Source organism: Manacus candei, unplaced genomic scaffold (genome assembly GCF_025592945.1).
Source record: "Manacus candei isolate 608988 ecotype Guabito, Panama unplaced genomic scaffold, ASM2559294v1 h1tg000546l, whole genome shotgun sequence".
NCBI lineage: Eukaryota > Metazoa > Chordata > Aves > Passeriformes > Pipridae > Manacus > Manacus candei.
The window spans coordinates 3454-21385 of record NW_026138594.1 but is presented as its reverse complement, the minus strand read 5'-3'; the positions used below and the strand labels follow the sequence as shown (position 1 = coordinate 21385).

The following is a 17932-nucleotide window of genomic DNA, read 5'->3' as shown; positions in this document are numbered from 1 at the left end:
GGGGGAGGATTCCCACGGGATACTGGTGCCACTGGGATCACTGCTCCGGGAGAGGCTCAGTGGGAGGGTGGCACTGAGCTGGCTCTGCACCGAGGCACTGGGGGAGCTCTGGTGGTCCAGGGGGTCTCTCTGGGGGGGTCTGGGGCTGTGCCCACATTCTGTGCACGACATTCCCAGTTCCTCTGAGCTGCTGGTCCTTCCTGGTGCTGCTCTGGGCCCTGGCAAGTGCCGGGGGGGCCCCAGTGGTCCCCTGACTTTTCCTCCTCTTGGCCACTGAATCACCCCTGGTGAACTCTGAGAGGCAGGAGTTGGTCCCCAGGACCTGGGGCAGGAATTCAGATGGAGCCTCGTGGGGGTGTTCCCAAGGCCCTGGAATGCTGGGAAGCTCAGCCAGCAGCGGGAGCACAGGGATGTGCTGTGGTGGGATCTCAGGGACACCTCCTGCAGCCTGGGGCAGGTGCTGTTCCACCCCTGGCTGGGGGAGCATCTTCTAGGGGGTCTGAGCATCTTTTAGGGCCACTGAGGAGGATCCAGAGCTGGTAGGAACCACCCCAGGAGCCCCTGGGCTGTGGTTCCCTCCCAACCCCTGTGGCTGCCGCTCCGTACTGGGAAGGGGGACCCCAGGGATGGTCCTGCCAGGAGGGCAGAGTGGTGTCTGGAATGCTGAATCCCAGCTCTGGGACTCAGTTCCGCGCTGCTCCGGGCCTGTTCCTGTCTGGTTTCACCCCAAATCTGCCCTCCCGTGGCCAAAGGCGGCAGAGGGAGAAGAAACGAGTGCGTGTTGCTAATGAGGATTTGGGGTCTGGAGCCTTTCTGAGGGGGTGCAGGGACGAGGGGGCTGGTTTTGGGGGGGATCATGGGCTCAGGGTGGGAGCAAAGGAATCCCCTGAGCCCACTGGGGTGGGCATTGACCCCACAGTGCCAAGCTGGGGCCCCCTCACCGGGATGTGCCACGGGCACCCGCTCTCTCCCAGCAGCTCCACAGCAACCAGACGCCCACACCCCCCTTCCCCACGTGTCCCCCCTCCCCAGGCACGCCCTCACCTCACCCCAGCTGGAAAATTTACCAAACTTTACTAAAATAAGGCTGAATTCGCCATGGTGGAGGCAGGAACAGGGAGAAGGGGAGGGGGGGGAAGCCAAGGGGCAGTTTGAGGGGGGGTCTGTGTGCCATGGGAGAGGGGCATGGGGGTCTTGTCCCCCCCACGCTGTGCCCCTCAGAGCTCCCTGAAGCATCGTTGTGGCCACACGGTGCTGAGGAGGGAGGTGGCTGTCCGGGGGTCCCAGCCAGGGGGGAGTTTTGGGGGAGGGGGTTCTACCCACGGGCTTTGCTCCGACCATCCCGCAGCGCCTCGATCCTGGGGGACAGCTCCCCAAAAGCGGGCCTGGCACCGGGGGAGAAGGCCCAGCAGCTCATCATCAGCGAGTAGACCTGGGGACAGGGGACAGGGAGGCCATCAGGGGAGCGGGGGGACCCCCAGGACCCCCCTCGGGACCCCCAACAGCCCGGGCAGGGCTCGCACCTCCGTGGGGCAGCCGGACGGCACCGGGAGGCGCCGGTTGTCCTTGAGGAGCTCCAGCAAGTGGCAGATGATCTGCGCCGGCTTCCCGGTGCCCATCATCCGGAGGAACTCCTGCGGGGGCGGCCGGCGGCACCGGGATCAGCCGGGGGGGGCCTCGGACCACAGGTAACGGACCCCAGCCCCGGGGAGGGGGGAGCAGCAGGACCCCAGCCCCGGGGAGGGGGGCACAGCGGGACCCCAGCCCCGGGGAGGGGGGCGCAGCGGGACCCCAGCCCGGGGGGGTCTCACCTCCGAGGGGCTCCTGCTCTTGTTGCCGTAGGTGAAGAGCTCGTAGAGCAGGACCCCGAAGCTCCAGGCGTCGGACGCGCAGGAGAAGACGTTTTCTGCCAGGGATTCGGGAGCGTACCTGCCCGAGGGGAGACGCTGAGCACCGGACCCAGCCGGGATTGCGGCCCCCCGTGGCCCCCCCCGTGCTCCCCCTCTCACCAGAAGACGGGGCTCTGGCCGGGCTCCCGCACCACGTAATAGTCCTTGTCCTGCGGGAGCAGCTTGGCCAGCCCGAAATCCCCGATCTTGACGTGGCTCTCGCTCTCCACCAGGATGTTCCTGCTGGCCAGGTCCCGGTGCACGCAGCGCTGCGCCCCCAGGTATTCCATGCCCTGCCGGGATGGAATGGTCACGGGAACCGGGACCCCGGAGCATCCCCGGGGGGCTGAACCACACCCCAGCCGGACCACGGCCCCTTGAGTGAGCATCCCTGGGGGCTCGTCCCGGCTGGACCACGACCCCCCGGGCGATCCACGGCACTGATCCACCCCCCCCACCCTGGGAGAGCAGGATCCCCGCTGCCGCCGCCCCCGCCGCGACCCCACCTTGCAGATCTGCCAGGCGTAGAGGAGCAGCGCCCTGTGGTCCAGGCGGGGCTGGTTCTTCTGCAGGTAATCCCGCAGGCAGCCGTTGGGCAGGAATTCCATCACCAGCCGCAGCCCCCGCCATCCTGGAGCCACATCCGTCACCCTCCGGCCGGGCTTTGGGCAGAGCCGGGCTGCGGGATCCCTGCCCGCCCCCTGCCCGCCCCCTGCCCGCCCCGCGCTCACCCCGGCTGTAGCAGACGCCGCGGTAGCGGACGATGAAGTCGTGCTGCAGCGAGTGCAGGATCTGGATCTCCCGCTCGAAATCCCGCAGCTCCTTGGCCGAGTCCTGCTGCAGCTTCTTCACGGCCACCAGCTCGCCCGTGCTGTCCCCCAGGGGGTCGTAGCGGCACAGCTCCACGCTCCCAAAATTACCCTGCGTGGGGAGGGCCGGGCTGGGACGAGGGATGTGCCCCAGAGCCCCTCCCCATATTCCCAGTGCCTGTTATCCCTCCCAGGATCCCCCTCTCGGGGCACAATCCAAGCGTTTCTCAGCAAAACAAGGATGTTCCACGCCCCGAATCAGGTGAGGGAGGAGGGGGTGCACTGAGGTTTGGGGTTCAGGGCCCAGACCTTCCCCAGCAGTGAGATGTACTTGAGGTGCCGCTCCTGGAAGTGCTCGGGGTCCCGGCTCACGGCCAGGGGCTCGTGTCCCCACAGGCTGTCCCGGAGCGCCACGTCCGCGGGGGACAGGTCCGACAGCAGCTCGTAGTCTGGGGGAGGTGGGTGGTGAGGGCGCTGTGGGGGTGCCCCGTGCCCCCCTCCCCAGCCCCGGGGCCCACCGGAGGTGATGAGGCTGTTGAGGTCGCGGATGAGGGCGCGGAAGCAGGGCCGGCGCTGGGGCTCGTACTCCATGCACTGGGCCATGAGCGTGGCCAGCTCCGGCCACTTGGGAGCCGGGAGCTGCAGCTGGCTCTGGTAGAAATCCAGCTTCTGCAGGGGAGGGAAGGGGGGCCCGGGGGGGCTGTGGGGTGTCTAAGGCAGCCCCGAACAGCCCCTGAACAGCCCCAAAGCTGGGGGAGTGAGCGGGGCCCGAGTGCAGCAGGACGGGGCAGGAGGGTTGGGATGCAATGGAAGGGGAGAGGAGGTTTGGGATGCGAAGGGGCGGGACAGGAGGGATGGGGCAGGAGGGTCTGGATGGGGCAGGAGGGGTGGGAGAGGAGGATTGGGATGCAGTGGGACAGGGCAGGAGGGTCAGCATACAGCAGGAGGGGGCAGGAGGGATGGGATGCAGCAGGATGGGGCAGGAGGGGTGGAGAAGAAGGGTCGAGTTGCAGTGGGACGGGACAGGAGGGTTGGGATGCACTGGGAAGGATCAGGAGGGTCAGGATGCAGGGGGCTGGGGCAGCCTCACCTTCTGGGGCTCCAGCAGGCTCAGGGGCATGTTCCCACCACTGAAGATCTCCCAGAGGGTCGCCCCGAAGCTCCACTTGTCAGCGGGCAGTGCCAGGCTCTTGGGATCCCGGACGCACTCGGGGGCCACCCAGGGGATCCTCTGCACCAGCACTGGGGGGACGGCCCTGCTCAGCACCTGGGGGGGGTACAGCAATCCCAGACCCCCCAGGACCCCCAGCACTCACTGTCTGGGGCCAGGACGGTGACGCTGACCCCGGGGTCGTTGAGCTTGATGAACGGGGGGGTCCCTGTGGCCGCGTCCCCCTCCCGCGCCAGCAGCACCTTCTTGGCAGAGACGTTCCCGTGGGTGATCTTCTTGTCCTCCTGGAGGGGGGGAAGAGGGACCAGGACCCTCAGTGTGGCCCCACCCATGGGAGGGAACCAACGGGGATTGTGGGAGCCATGGGATGTTGATGCATGGGAGCTGTGGGGTGTGGAGAGATGGGATCCATGGGACAGGGATGTGTGGGAGCTGTGGGGTGTGGAGAGATGGGATCCATGGGACAGGGATGTGTGGGAGCTGTGGGGTGTGGATAGATGGGATCCATGGGACAGGGATGTGGGGGGGCTATAGGATATGGATACGTGGGAACTGTGGGATATGGATACATGGGAGCTGTGGGCCATGGACTTGTGGGGGCCATGGGACAGGGATGCCTGGGAGCTGTGGATGTGTGTGGGATGTGTGCCAGGGATGCACAGCTGCTGCAGGAGGCGGGTGGGCCGGACCCAGAGGACGTGGATGCCTGGAAACCGTGGGATGAGGACGGAGGAGAGCGGCAGGACACACGGACCGTGGGACACGGGCACTCGGAGCCGCTCACCAGGTAGTTGAGGGCATAGGCCAACTGCTTGGCCACCGTCAGCTTCCAGCTGGTGGTCACCGAGCCCTCGCCCTGCTTCTTGCGCAGGTAGAGGTCCAGGGGGCCGTGCCGGACGAACTCCTGCACCATCACACCTGGGGGGGGCAGGGGGGTCACCCGGGTCATGGTAGGGCCGGGCACTCCCTGTGCCCCCCTGGGCACCCCTGTGTTCCCCATGGCACTCCCTGTGCTCCCCTGGGCACTCCCTGTGCTCCCCCCTGACATTCCCTGTGCTCCCCCAGGGTACTCCCTGTGCTCCCCTCAGGCACTCCCTGTGCTCCCCTGGGCACTCCCTGTGCTCCCCCCTGGCACCCCCTGTGCTCCCCCTGGCATTCCCTGTGCCCCCCTGGCACTCACTGTCCTTCCCGAGGCTGACTCCGTGCAGCAGGACCAGGTGCTTGTGGGAGAGCTGGCTCATGGTGCTGGCTGCCTCCAGGAAGGACTGGGAGCGGGACAGGCGGCTCAGGAGGGGCTCCTGGGGACACCCCCCGTCCCCCGGTGCCCCCTCGGGGGGGCTGTGCCCCCCCTCACCTCGGAGCAGTTGCGGTGGCTGCTGTCCATGACCTTGAGCACCACGGTGGTCTGGCGGGGCCCGTCCCCCTCCTCCTCCTGCTCCTCCTGGTCCCGCTTGACGCCCTTGTAGATCTGGGTGAAGGAGCCCTGGCCGAGGCTCTCGCCCTGCCGGGACAGGGGGATGGTCCCGGGGGGTTCCTGTCCCTGGGCCCCCCCCGACCCACCGCCCTGGGCCCCCCCGTACCCGTGTCAGGCTCTGGGGGTCGATCTTGTGGAACATCATCTGGTGGAGGCTGCGGCGCCGGGGGGCCGGGGGGGAGCCGGGGGGCGGGGGGGCCCCGCTCCGAACGATCAGCAGGTTGGACTTCTCTAGGGGGGTCACAGGCCGTGAGGGGGGGCAGGGCAGGGGGCACCCCCCTGGTGACCTCACACAGCTGCTCTGTGACGTCACACAGCAGCTGTGATGTCACACAGGCCCCGCTGTGATGTCATGGTCCGTCCTGTGACCTCATAACCTGCTCTGTGACATCACACAGCCTGCTCTGTGATGTCACACAGCAGCTCTGTGGCACAGCCTACCCTGTGATGTCACACAGCCCCCCTCTATGATGTCACAGCCCGCTCTGTGACCTCACACATCTCACTTTCCGGTGTCCCACAGCAGCTGTGGTGCTGTCACACCGTCCCCTCTATGATGTCACAGGTCACCCCGTGACCTCCCAGCCCGCTCTGTGACGTCACAGCCCAATCTGTGACCTCACAGCACCCTCTCTGCGATGTCCCCTGTGTCACCTTTGGGGCGGGGTGGGCAGCAGGCCCCCAGGTGCATCCAGGCCCCCTCTGCCTGCAGCCCCCGGCGCCCGTAGGTGCCCAGCAGCTCCCGCAGGCTGCAGAACCTCCGCGACACCCCCGACAGCCAGAAGTGTCCCTCCTCGTCCCTGCGGATCTGGCACCGCCTGTAGTCCTGCCCGGAGCGGGTCTGGGGGGGGATCAGTCGGGATCAGCAGCGTGGGGACCGCCCCAGAGCCCCCCAAACCCCTCCTGCCCTGCTGGTGCCTGCAGCAGCCCCTGGCTGTGCCCGTCCCACCGCGGGTGGCACCAGGTCGGTGTTTCCCTCTCTCCCGGTGATGGGACCCCCACTGTCCCGGACCCCCGGAGCCCCCGGTGCAGGGGGGGGTCTCACCTGGACGCAGACGGTCAGCAGGTAACTGTCGAAGTCCTGGGGGCTGCGGCGCAGCAGGTACAGCCCCGGGGGGCTCCCGGCCGCCTTCAGCTTGGTCACGGCGAACTCGGCGCTGTGAAAGGCAGGGCTGGGGGTGGACCCCGCTCGGGGACCCTCCCGGGGACCCCCACTGCCCTCTCCTCCCTGCCGTGTCCCCCCCTCCTCAGTGAGGGGGGTGGGGACCGGTCCCCACCGCCCCCCCCGGGTGACCCCTTCCCCTGTCACCTGCGGGTTGGGGTTGGCGAGGGGGGGTCCCGGCACCCACCTGATGGGCCCGTGGCACTGGTTCTCCATGTCCTCCAGGAGCCGGGGAGGGGCCACCTCCTTGCAGAAGTAGTGCTGGGCGTCCGCCGTCAGCCGGTAGTAGCCGTCGATGAGAGCCACGAAGGAACGAGCCTCCCGCAGCGTGGGGAACTCCACCTCCTGGGGCAGGGTGGGGAGGAGGGGATCAGCTCCACATCCCTCCCAGCCCCCCGGGGGGCTCCCCAGCCCACCCCCGCGGCTCACCAGCACGCGATTGTCCGCCTTGGTGAGGGTGACGAGCCGGGTCTCCGCGGGACCCCCCTCCCCGCCCGCCTGCTTGATGCTGATGTCGGCGATATCGGGGAAGTCGCAGAAGTGCTGCCGGTTCTGCGGGGTGACAAACGGCGTGACAGCCGCGTCCCCCCACCCCGTCCCACCGCGAGACCCCCGCCGCAGCCCCCCCGCCCCACCCCGGCACCTCGGAGCCGCCGCAGCTCCAGGACACGCCGCTCTCCCCGGCCACGTGGATGGTGATGCCCGCGGGGGACCCGGGGGAGCGGACACGGAAACTCTCCTCGGCCCGGCGGCGCTGCAGCCGCTCCAGGTCCAGCAGGTACTTGAGCTTCAGGTGGGGCCCGTCGGTCTGGCAACCCCCGAGCTTCCGCAGGGATTTGCTGAAGCGGCGCCGGATGCGCTTGCGGGTGAGGAAGTTGTGCTGCTGGATCTGGCTCCGCAGCGGCTCCGGGATGCAGGACTTGTAGCTGCCGGGGACGGGAGGCACAGGCGGGTGACGGGGTGTCCCCGGGGATGCCAGGTGTTCCCCAAGGATGCCAGGTGTTCCCCAGGGATGCCAGGTGTTCCCCACGGGTGTTGGACTGTCCCCATGGATACCAGGCTGTCCCGTGAGCACCCCACTGTGCCCCCAGCTCACCTGACGTGGCTGCAGATGTGGTCGGGGCTCTGCCTCTCCTCCTTGGCGATGCGCAGCATGTCCAGCAGGGCCAGCCCCAGGCACTCCTCCTGCGTGGGCAGGCTCAGCCCCACGGCCACGCGGCCCTCGACGAAGTCACTGCGGGACTGGGGGGAACACGAGGGTTTGGGGGGGTTCTCCCACCTCCTGCCGTGCCAGGGCACCTGAGGCACCACAGGACCCCCAGTCTGTGGCACCACACACTGTCCCCCTGTCCCAGTGCCCACGTGAGTCACATCCCACCCTGGGCTCTGGTTTCCTGCTGCTTCCCCGGCTCTGTCCCCGGGGCAGGGACCACCCAGGGGACACAGTGACCCCCATGTCAGCAACCTGGGGTGCCCCACGAGCAGCTCCAGGTGAGCCAGGTAAGAGGATCCACATCCTACAGGGACCTGTGAGTGCTGGAGGAGGAGGAGGAGGATGGCACAGCCCAGGGTGATGAAAGGCGTCACTGCACTGAGGTCAACACGTACCACACACCTGAGGAGCCACACGGGACCCCACCTGCGGTGCCAGGAGTCGGGGACAGAGGTGCCACCTGGCAGGGCTCACCTGGGCGAACAGGTAATCGATGACAGGGTAGTCCAGGACGGGGCTGGCCCGGTCATTCAGCAGCTGGAAGCGGTGGGACTGCCCCAGTCCACACCAGTTGGGGAAGAAGAACCTGATGGGGCCGGCGGGGGGGTCTCAGTGCTGCATCCCCCGGAGCACAGAACTCACCAGAGGGTCCCGGGGGCCGTGCTGGGGCTGTACCTGATCCTGTACACCACGACCTGGCTGCTGGACTCGTCCACGGTGAAGAGGTGGTTGGGGGGGAACCAGCAGCTCAGATCCTCCGTGGCCAGGGCGAAGAGCGGGTGGCACACGGGCAGCACGCCTGGGGGTGGAGGGTGGGGCTGGGACCCCCAGCCAGGACGGGCACGGGGCCACCATCCCAGGGCTGGGACCACCATCCCACGGCCAGTACCCTGAGCCCACAGCCCCGAACCAGAGCCCATGGCCAGTACCCTGAGCCCACAGCCCCAAACCAGAGCCCACGGCCAGTAACCTGAGCCCACAGCCAGGATCCCATGCCCATGGCTGGCTGCCCAGCCCCAGGGTTGGCACCCCGAGCTGCTGCCCAGCCCCAGGGTTGGCACCCCGAGCTGCTGCCCAGCCCCATGGATGGCACCCTGAGATGCTGCCCAGCCCCATGGATGGCACCCCGAGCTGCTGCCCAGCCCCATGGATGGCACCCCGAGCTGCTGCCCAGCCCCATGGATGGCACCCTGAGATGCTGCCCAGCCCCAGGGTTGGCACCTCGAGCTGCTACCCAGCCCCAGGTCGGCACCCCGGGCTCACCGCAGGCCTTGGCCGCGCGCACACAGAGCTCCTCGGCCGTGAACTCGCCGCAGCTGAAGGTGAGGGCGCCGGGGGGGCCGCGTGGGGCGGGTGCCCGGGGGTACAGCAGCACCCGCAGGGTGCCGGTCTTGCCGGGCTCGGCCGAGGAGAGGCTGCAGGAGCGGCCCCCGATCAGCGGCGTGTCCTCGCCCAGCGGGGCCATGGCGGGCGCTGCGGGGGAAAAGGGGGGCTCAGAGTGACCCCACGGCTCCCCTTCCCTGCCCTTCCCTCCTCACCCTCCCCGGGGTTAAACCCCGCGATCGAACCCGCGGCACCCCCGGGGCTGGGATCGGCCCCTCCTGGGAGGGACGAAGGGGAAACTGAGTCCCGAGGTGGGATAACCCCCCTCCCGCCCTGTCCCATGGCCGCTCCTGCTCTGCCCCCTCGCTCAGGGAGGGCTCGGCTCCATCCCCCGGAGCTCCCCGTGCCCGTGTGGTACCTCTGCCGTGCCGGGGAGGGGTCCCGGGCAGGGTGTGCCGCCAGCCCGGGGCTCTGGAGGTGCGTAGGTGGCTGCGAGTGAAGGAGAGAGACAAAAAGTCCCCCGGGTGACTTCCTTCCTGCCCGAGGCCTCCCCGGCGCGTGGCTTCCTGGCAGGGGAGGGGGGACCAGGGGAGACACCCCAGGGTGCAGGGATGGGGTGGAGTGAGGGGCAGGGAGCCTGGGCACACCCCGGGCACCCCAATAGCCCCCTGTCCTGGTTCCGTGGGTACCACAGGGGTAGGTGATGCTCTGCCAGGGAATCCCTTCCCAGGACATCCCTTCCCAGGGTGAGGGCCTGGGTGCTGCCTGCCCCCATCCTGCACCCCCTTGCTGGGACCCTCAGTGCCCCAGTGGCAGCCCTGTCCCCTCTCCCCGGTCATACCCCGGGTGCCACGGTGGTGCTGGGCGTGTGCCGGGCCCGGTGCCGTGCGTGTCACACGTACCTGCTGCAGGATGTGGCCAAATCTTGGCCTTTTTCCCCTGGAGCTGCTCCAACCAGCTCGGGGAGGTGTGGAAGGGATCCTGCCCCACCCTAGCCCCCGGGGACAGGTGATGGGGACAGCAGTGTCACCAGGGCTGGAGGCAGGGCCCAGGGACCCTCCTCTGCCCCACAGAGGGGATGGCCCCCCTCTGGTAACACCTTGGAAGTGACAGTGACCCCGTGGTGACACCTTGGAGGTGACAATGCCCCCATGATGATGCTTTGGAGGGGACAGTGAGCTCCTGGTGGTGCCTCAGAGGTGACAGTGCCCTTGTGGTGATGCTTTGGAGGGGATGGTGGCCTTTCAGTGATGCCTCAGAGGGGACGGTGCCCCAGTGGTGACACCTTGGAGGGGACCGTGCCTCGATGGTGACCCTCCAGAGGAGTCTGTGCCCCTGCATCAGCTCCGTCCCCACATCAGGGCTCTGATGTGCCAAATCAGTCCCAAATCTGATCTCGACTCCGGGGCTTAAGGCAGAGAGGTGGAAATCCCCAAACCTGTCCGAGGGCCAGGAACGACAAAGCGGTGTTTGTGCCAGGGAATGAGGAAGCCGGGCCAGCCCCACGCCTGGTGCCACGTCAAATCCCAGAGCCAGAGCTGTGCCCGCGCTCCCGGGGGTCAGTGCCCGGCTCCCTCCGGGGTCTGGATGTGGTGGCACCGCCGGGGCCGTGAGCAGAGCCAGGGGCACAGCAGGGAAGGGGTTATGGCCACGGCCCCCGACGGCTCCGTCCTCCCCACTGAGGGTCCCTCCCCGACGGCCTGAACCTGCCTCCCGCCGGCCCCCACCCCACGGGCTGGAGCAGCTCCAGGCACAGCCTTCCCTCTGCGCCCTCCGAGGACGTCGCAGCAGCCTCTGGGACCCGCCGAGCCCCCCCGGGACCCCCGGGCAGCCCCCGCTCCGCTCCTCAGCCTCGGCAGCCGGTCCGTCCCGCTCTGCAGGCAGCTGCCTGCAAACGACCTGCTTTTCTCTGGGTAAAGGTTTCCTTCGGGTTTGTTTTTCCCCCTCCCTTGGCTGGAGATAAATTCGGCTCTGCCGGAGGCTCTGCCCCTCCTTGTTTGGGCTGGTTGGGGAGGGGTCTCTCCCTCCCCTCCTTCCCTCCCTCCCGGACGTGTCCTTTGGGTGCCGACGTTTCCCCAGAGCAGCTGGACCAGGAGCTGCCTCTCTTGGCTCCAGACAGGAGGTATTGAGGTAATTCCCACGCCAAATTCGGGTTGTCCCTCGTGCAGCTCTGCCCTTCGCAGCCCCTGGCACAGACCTGGCCCGGGACGGGTGTGAAGGGAACAGGGCGGGGCAGGGCCCTGCTCCCCAATCCGCGCTCCCTGCTTCCCGCACGAGGTGTTGGGCAATAATTCCGAGGAATTTTCTCACCCTCCAGAGGTGTCTCCGTGTCCCGGCCTGGCCGTGGGTGCCGTGTCCCCGTCCTCCCGTGGTTACCCGGTTTGGGGCTCCCCCCTTGGCGCGGCCATGCCGGCCCCGACGGGGAGCCCGGAGATCCGGGCTCCGGAGCGTCTCACCTTCAGCCTCTGGGACTACGGAGTCTTCGGGCTGATGCTGCTCGTCTCCACGGGCATCGGGCTCTTCCACGGCCTCGCCAGGGGTGGCCAGAAAACCTCGGAGGACTTTTTCACGGGGGGCCGGCACATGTCGGCGCTGCCCGTGGGGCTCTCGCTCTCCGCCAGCTTCATGTCGGCCATCCAGGTGCTGGGAGTGCCGGCGGAGGCGTTCCGGTACGGCGCCAAATTCCTCTGGATGTGCATGGCGCAGCTCATCAACACCCTGCTCACCGCCCAGCTCTTCCTGCCCGTCTTCTACCGCCTGGGGCTCACCAGCACCTACGAGGTGGGCAGGGGGCTGGGGGGGCACAGGGGGATCCCGCCCTGGGAAGGTTCCCGCTGCCGGGACGGCCCCGACGTGCTCCGTGTCCTCGTCCTTGCACAGTACCTGGAGCGGCGGTTCAGCAGGAGCGTCCGGCTGTGCGGGACCCTGCAGTACGTGGTGGCCACGGTGCGTGCCGGCGGCGCGGGGCTGGGCTGGGGACGGTGGGGCTGCGGGGAGGGGCTCGGACCCGGCCGTGCCGGCGCTGCCCTGAGCCCCCGGGGAGCGTCCTTGGGTCCCGTGCTCGTGTTTTCCCTGGCTCCGAGCGCGCGGCTCCCGGAGGGAGCCCTGTTTTGAGTGAAAACCGCGGTGTTTTCCCAGCGCCGTCACGCTCCGTCCCCGTCCCCGCGGGGCCGGTGGGACGCGGTGCTGACCCCCCCCTCTTCCCGCAGATGCTCTACACGGGGATCGTCATCTATGCCCCCGCCCTGATCCTCAACCAAGGTGTGTGTGTGTGGGGGGGCTGCTCCCCGGAGTGTCCCTGTCCCTGTCCCTGCGCTGGGGACACCCCGACCCTGTCCCACCACGGGTGACATTTCACCCGGGGCTCTGCTCAGCACCGTCCCTTCCCCTCCAGTGACCGGGCTGGACATCTGGGCCTCCCTGCTCTCCACCGGGGTCATCTGCACCTTCTACACCACCATCGTGAGTGGGGGAGCCCCCGGGGGGGGGTGTCCCGGTGGCCCTGGGGGTCCCTGGTGGTCACCATCGGCTCCGTCTGGCGCAGGGTGGGATGAAGGCTGTCATCTGGACCGACGTCTTCCAGGTCTTTGTCATGCTCTCGGGCTTCATCGCCGTCATCATCCGGGGGTCTCTGCTGGTGGGGGGTCCCGCCAAGGTGCTGGGCATCGCTGCCAACAGCTCCAGGATAAACTTTGGAGAGTGAGTCCCCCCACCCTGTGGTGTGCAGACCCCTCCTCAGGGGTCAGTGAGTCCCCCCACCCTGTGGTGTGCAGACCCCGCTCCCCCTGCCCTGAGGTGCTTAGGGGTCGATACCAACCCCACTCACCCCTCGCCCCAGGGCGCCGGGGGGGTGTTGGTGCCAGCCCAGCCCCCCCCTCACCCTGGCACTGTGCCACCGTGCCCAGCTTCAACCTGGACCCGCGGAGCCGGTACACGGTGTGGACCTTCCTGCTGGGCGGGACCCTGGTCTGGCTCTCCATGTACGGCGTCAACCAGGCCCAAGTGCAGCGCTACGTGGCCTGCAGGACCGAGAGGGAGGCCAAGATGTGAGTCCAGGGGGGCTGGGATTGTCTGGGTCCCGCTCTGTGAGTTTGTCCCCTAAGGCAGACCGGTGCCTGTACCCCTGCATGGACCCTGTGCCCCTGCACAGACCCTACACGGGCCCTATATGAGCCCCTATACACCCCTGAACGGACCCTGTATGAGCCTGGCACCCCTGCACAGCCCCTGCAGCCCTGCCCGGCCCCCACACCCAGCCGGGCCCCCTCCTCACCCCCCTCCCCGTGCTCACAGGGCGCTGCTGGTGAATCAAGTGGGGCTGTTCTGCATCGTCTCCAGCGCGGTCGCCTGTGGCCTCGTCATGTTTGCCCTCTACAAGGACTGTGACCCCCTCCTGGCCGGCGCCATCGCTGCCCCCGACCAGGTACCGGCCCCTCCAGGACCCCCGGGGGCAGCGGGGTGGGAGGACAAGGGTGTTGAGGGGACATTGGGGTCCCCCTCATGCCAGCCCCTCGAGGACCCCCCAAGGCAGGAGGGTGGGAGGGTGAGGGGGTCAGAGGGGGTTTTGGGATCCCCCAGGATCCTGCCCCCCCAGCACCCCCTGAGGGCAGCGGGGTAGGAGAGGGTGTTCAGGTCCCCTGGGGTCCTGCCCCGGGGTCCTGCAGCCCCCTCCCCCTGCAGTACATGCCCTACCTGGTCCTGGACATCTTCGAGACCACCCCGGGGGTGCCGGGGCTGTTCCTGGCCTGCGCCTACAGTGGGACCCTCAGGTGAGCACGGGGGTCCCCAGGGGAGGGGGTGCCCCCCCTGCTCCCCCCGCGGGGGCCGGGGCTGAGCGGTGCCCCCCGCCCCCAGCACGGCCTCCACCTCCATCAACGCCATGGCCGCCGTCACCGTGGAGGATTTCGTGAAGCTGCGGCTGCCCTCGCTGTCCCCCAGGAAGCTCACGCTCATCTCCAAGGGGCTCTGTGAGTGCCCCCGGCCGGGGCCTGCCACCCCAGCCTGGCATGTGCCGTGCTGTGCCAGGCCCTGCCACCCCAGCCTGGCATGTGCCGTGCTGTGCCAGGCCCTGCCACGCTACCCCCCCCCACCCCGGGACACGCCATCCCATCCCATCCCATCCCATCCCATCCCATCCCATCCCATCCCATCCCATCCCATTCCAGCCCCTCCCATCCATCCCACCTCATCATTTCTTATCCCATCCTTTCCCTTCCCATCCCATCCCATCCCCTCATACCCCACCCCTCCCATCCCACCCCACCCCGACCCTCTCCCGTCTCCCCACAGCTCTCACCTACGGCACCTCGTGCATCACGGTGGCAGCTCTGTCCTCTCTGCTGGGGGGGGGTGTCCTGCAGGTGAGACCCCCCCTCCTTCCGACCCCGGCCCCGAGTGGGGGGGCCGAGGTCACCCTTAACCCACCCCAAAACCCCCCCAGAGCCCCCCCAGCCCCCCCGTGCTGGCTCTGCCCGGCCGGGCAGGACTCGGCCACGCGCCGCTGGCACCCGGAGAGCCCTCGAGGTGGGGGGGCTGGGGCAGAGCCAAACACCCCCCTGCTCCCCCCCGAGCCCCCCCTGAGCGCTCCTGAGCCCCCCCACCGGAGCTGTGCCCCCCCCCAGGGCTCCTTCACGGTGATGGGGGTGATCAGCGGCCCCTTGCTGGGGGCTTTTGTCCTGGGCATGTTCCTGCCCTTCTGCAGCACGGCCGTGAGTGGGGGGGTTTGGAGGGGGATTTTGGGTAGGGGGGTGTGTCTCTGGGGTCCTGGGCATGTTCCTGCCCTTCTGCAGCACGGCCGTGAGTGGGGAGGGTTTGGAGGGGGATTTTGGGGAAGGGGGGGTGTCTCTGGGGTCCTGGGTGTGTCCCTGCCCTTCTGCAGCATGGCTGTGAAGGGAGGGGGGAGGCTTGGGGGGATTTTGGGGAGGGGGATTTTGGGGACATGCTCTCCAGCATGACCAGGAGTAGGGGGGAGGATTTTGGGGAGGGGGGATTTTCAGTGGTGGTGGGGGGCACTCTGTGGTCCTGGCCATGTTCCTGCTCTGAGTCCAGGGATTTCGGAAGGGGGAATTTTGGGCGGGGGGATTTTGGGGAGGGGGGGGGTTTCTGCATCCTGCAGCTCTGCAGCAGAACTGTGCCTGGGGGAGGACTTTGGGGAGTGGGAATTTTTTTGGGGGGGCACTCTGGGTCCTGGGTACGTTCCTGCTGTGAGCCTGGGGATTTTGGGAGGTGGGTGGACTTTGGGGCGGGGGGTTCTGGGGTCCTGCCACTCTGCAGCCTGGCTGTGAGTCTGGAGGGGGATTTTGGGAGGGGTGTCTCTGGGTCCATCCCAGCCCCCCCTGGGCTGTGCAGACCCCCCCTCCTGTGCCACAGGGTGTCCTGGGGGGCCTGGTCGCTGGCTTTGCCCTGTCCCTCTGGGTGGCCGTGGGGGCCACCCTGTACCCCCCCAGCGCGGCCACCATGGGGGTCCTGCCCAGCTTCGACACCCTCTGCCCCCCCCCCAACGGCACCGACGCCAACGGCACCGCCCTGCCCGCACCCCTCGGCCCCCCCGGGGACCCCCCCGAGCCCACACGGTGAGAGGGAGTGGCCAGGGGGTGGCCGGGGGGTGGCCGGGGGGTGGTTGGGGAGGCGAGTGGCTTGTTGTGATATCACAGTGCTTTCCCTGTCCCACGTGATGTCACACCGCTGTCCCTGTTCTTCTGACGTCACACGGCTTCCCTTGGGATTTCCCTCATTCCTTATGACATCACTGTGCCTACTTTGTCCCTTTTGGTGTCCCACTGCTGTCCCTGTTCCTTATGATGTCACACCACTTTCCTTATGACGTCACATTGCTTCCCCTGTGACGTCACAGCACTTTCCCCGTCCCTTATGACGTCACACTGCTTCCTTTGTCCCTTATGACGTCACACTGCTTCCCTTGTTCCTTTTGATGTCACGCCCCTTTCCCTGCCCATTGTGACATCACAGCACTGTCCCCATGTCCCCCCACAGACCGGCCCTCCTGGGTGACTTCTACTCCATGTCCTACCTGTACTACGGGGCGCTGGGGACCCTCAGCACGGTGGGGGTGGGGGTCCTGCTCAGCTCCCTGCCAGGTGAGCGGGGGGGGGCCATGACCCGGCGTGGGGGGGGTCCCGTCCCTGCACCCCCTCCCTGACCCCCCATTCCTGGCAGGGCCCACCCGGCAGAGGCAGCGGCCCCCGGGGGTGCTGTGGTGGGACATCGTGAGGAACGCGCCCTCGGGGTTCCCCCCGGGGGGCAGGAGCCCCGGGGATGAGCCCCTGGACAAGGGGGGCAGGAGCCCCGGGGACGAGCCCCCGGACAAGGCTGGAGCTTCCCGGGCGCTGCCAGAGAGGTTGGAGGGGGAGGGGAGCCCCTCCTGGGACCCCCCCGAGCCCGGAGCCGCCACGGAGCTGCTGGTGCGGGAGACCCACGTGTAGGGGGACGGGGGGACGTGGTGACCTGGCTGCGGGGGGACAGCAGGACGGGGGACACAGCCCTGTCCCGGGGTCCCCAATAAAGGAGGAGCTGATCCTGGGAGGAGCCTGTCCTTGGGGGGCTGCAGGGATGGGGGGACACGGCTGAGCCCCTTGGGGGGTGCAACTGGAATTGGGGAGGGGTCAAACTGGGGGGACATGGGGACAGGTGCTGGGGGAGGAGGGAGGAAACAGCTGCCCTGGTCAGTCCCATCCACCCAGGTGACAATGGCCATGCCTTGTTAAGCCCCGCCCACTCAGGGGACAACAGGCCACACCCTATTAACAATGGGTTACACCCAGGTAACAATGGGTTACGCCCGGGTAACAATGGGCTCTGCCCTGATGGAGCCACCAGGTAACAAAGGGGTCAGACCTGCCAAGCCACACCCACTCAGGTGACAAAGCGGACCACACCCTGTTAAGCCCCGCCCACCACCGTGACCACGCCCTGTCAAGCCCCGCCCACACCCGCCTCAGGGCCGCCCCTCGGGGCGACGCCATCTTTGTGCCGGGCAGAGGAAGAGGTTGGCCCTCGGCCTTCCCGCCGCTCCACCAGCGCTGCCGCAGGCAGAACCTGCCACCCGCCCGTCTCTCCGCTCCCTCCCCTTCGTTCGCTTCCTCCTGCGCCCCTCCCGGCGCCGCGGCGCGGGCGAAGCGAGGCCGCCCCGGTTGTTGCCCTTAACAAACATGGCGGCGGCGGCGGCGCCCTCCCTTCTCCCGCCCCTCCCGCGGGGGGCGCCGGCGCGCGGGGATGACGCGCGAGGCGCGCGACGGGCGGGGCGGCGGGGCCCGGGTAGGAGCGGGGCCGGTTCGGGGCCGGGCGGAGGGGCCGGGGGTGGGCGGGGGCGGCGGGGACCCGACGGGGCGGGAACGGGGCGACAGCGGGGCAGAGGGGAAGGGCGGGGGGGACGGGGCGGGGAGGCCTGGGGGGGTGGCGGTGGGGGGGCACAGGCCCGGGTGTCCCCCCATCCCCGTCCCCATCCCGGGCTGGAGCCCGGCCCGCATCCCGCTCCTCGGGAAGGGTCAGAGGGCGGGAGAAAGGGTTTAGGGAAGGGCCAGACGATGTAGCCGGTGGGAGGAGGGATTCGATCCAGGCTGGGAAAAACCTCGGGGGTGGAGCGGCCAGCCCTTCAGAGCAGCCCTTCTGTGCCCGGCTTTGTTTGACAAATTAAACATCTGCCATTAAATCCCCCCCCAGATTTGGGATCCGGAGCGGCTCCACAGCCCTGTCTGCGCGGGCAGCGTCCACAAGCAGAGCCTTTGCTGGCCAAGTGCCACAGCCTGCCCTGGTGTCACACCAAACCCGTGGAACGCTCCAGGCGGGGGGACGGAGGGGCTGGAAAGCTGGGAAGGGCCCCGGGGGTGCTGTGGCAGCGTCTGGGCATGAGCCCAGCTGGGGAAGGAGGCCAA

At 68.4% G+C, this 17932-nt stretch overlaps 2 protein-coding genes across 2 annotated transcripts; one reads left to right on the top strand and one right to left on the bottom strand.

Moving 5' to 3' along the window:
- Positions 1 to 19: 19 nt before the first annotated feature.
- On the bottom strand, positions 20 to 9541 carry JAK3 (Janus kinase 3). Its single transcript, XM_051776489.1, has 24 exons — positions 9460 to 9541; positions 8982 to 9191; positions 8394 to 8517; positions 8193 to 8304; positions 7602 to 7747; positions 7149 to 7431; positions 6935 to 7057; positions 6693 to 6850; positions 6389 to 6500; positions 5998 to 6184; positions 5450 to 5574; positions 5224 to 5370; positions 5050 to 5134; positions 4654 to 4787; positions 4015 to 4153; positions 3789 to 3940; positions 3217 to 3367; positions 3008 to 3147; positions 2621 to 2810; positions 2396 to 2520; positions 2010 to 2182; positions 1812 to 1929; positions 1524 to 1634; positions 20 to 1432 (listed from the first exon to the last, which is right to left on the bottom strand). The coding sequence occupies exons 2-24, from the start codon at positions 9181 to 9183 to the stop codon at positions 1316 to 1318; spliced, it is 3354 nt and encodes a 1117-aa protein (XP_051632449.1). The 5' UTR covers positions 9184 to 9191; positions 9460 to 9541; the 3' UTR covers positions 20 to 1315.
- A 1863-nt stretch (positions 9542 to 11404) lies between these two features.
- On the top strand, positions 11405 to 16904 carry SLC5A5 (solute carrier family 5 member 5). Its single transcript, XM_051776487.1, has 14 exons — positions 11405 to 11822; positions 11922 to 11987; positions 12251 to 12302; positions 12436 to 12503; positions 12586 to 12740; positions 12947 to 13087; positions 13335 to 13464; positions 13722 to 13810; positions 13896 to 14008; positions 14331 to 14401; positions 14663 to 14749; positions 15411 to 15613; positions 16035 to 16138; positions 16871 to 16904. The coding sequence occupies exons 1-14, from the start codon at positions 11448 to 11450 to the stop codon at positions 16879 to 16881; spliced, it is 1665 nt and encodes a 554-aa protein (XP_051632447.1). The 5' UTR covers positions 11405 to 11447; the 3' UTR covers positions 16882 to 16904.
- Positions 16905 to 17932: the final 1028 nt, after the last annotated feature.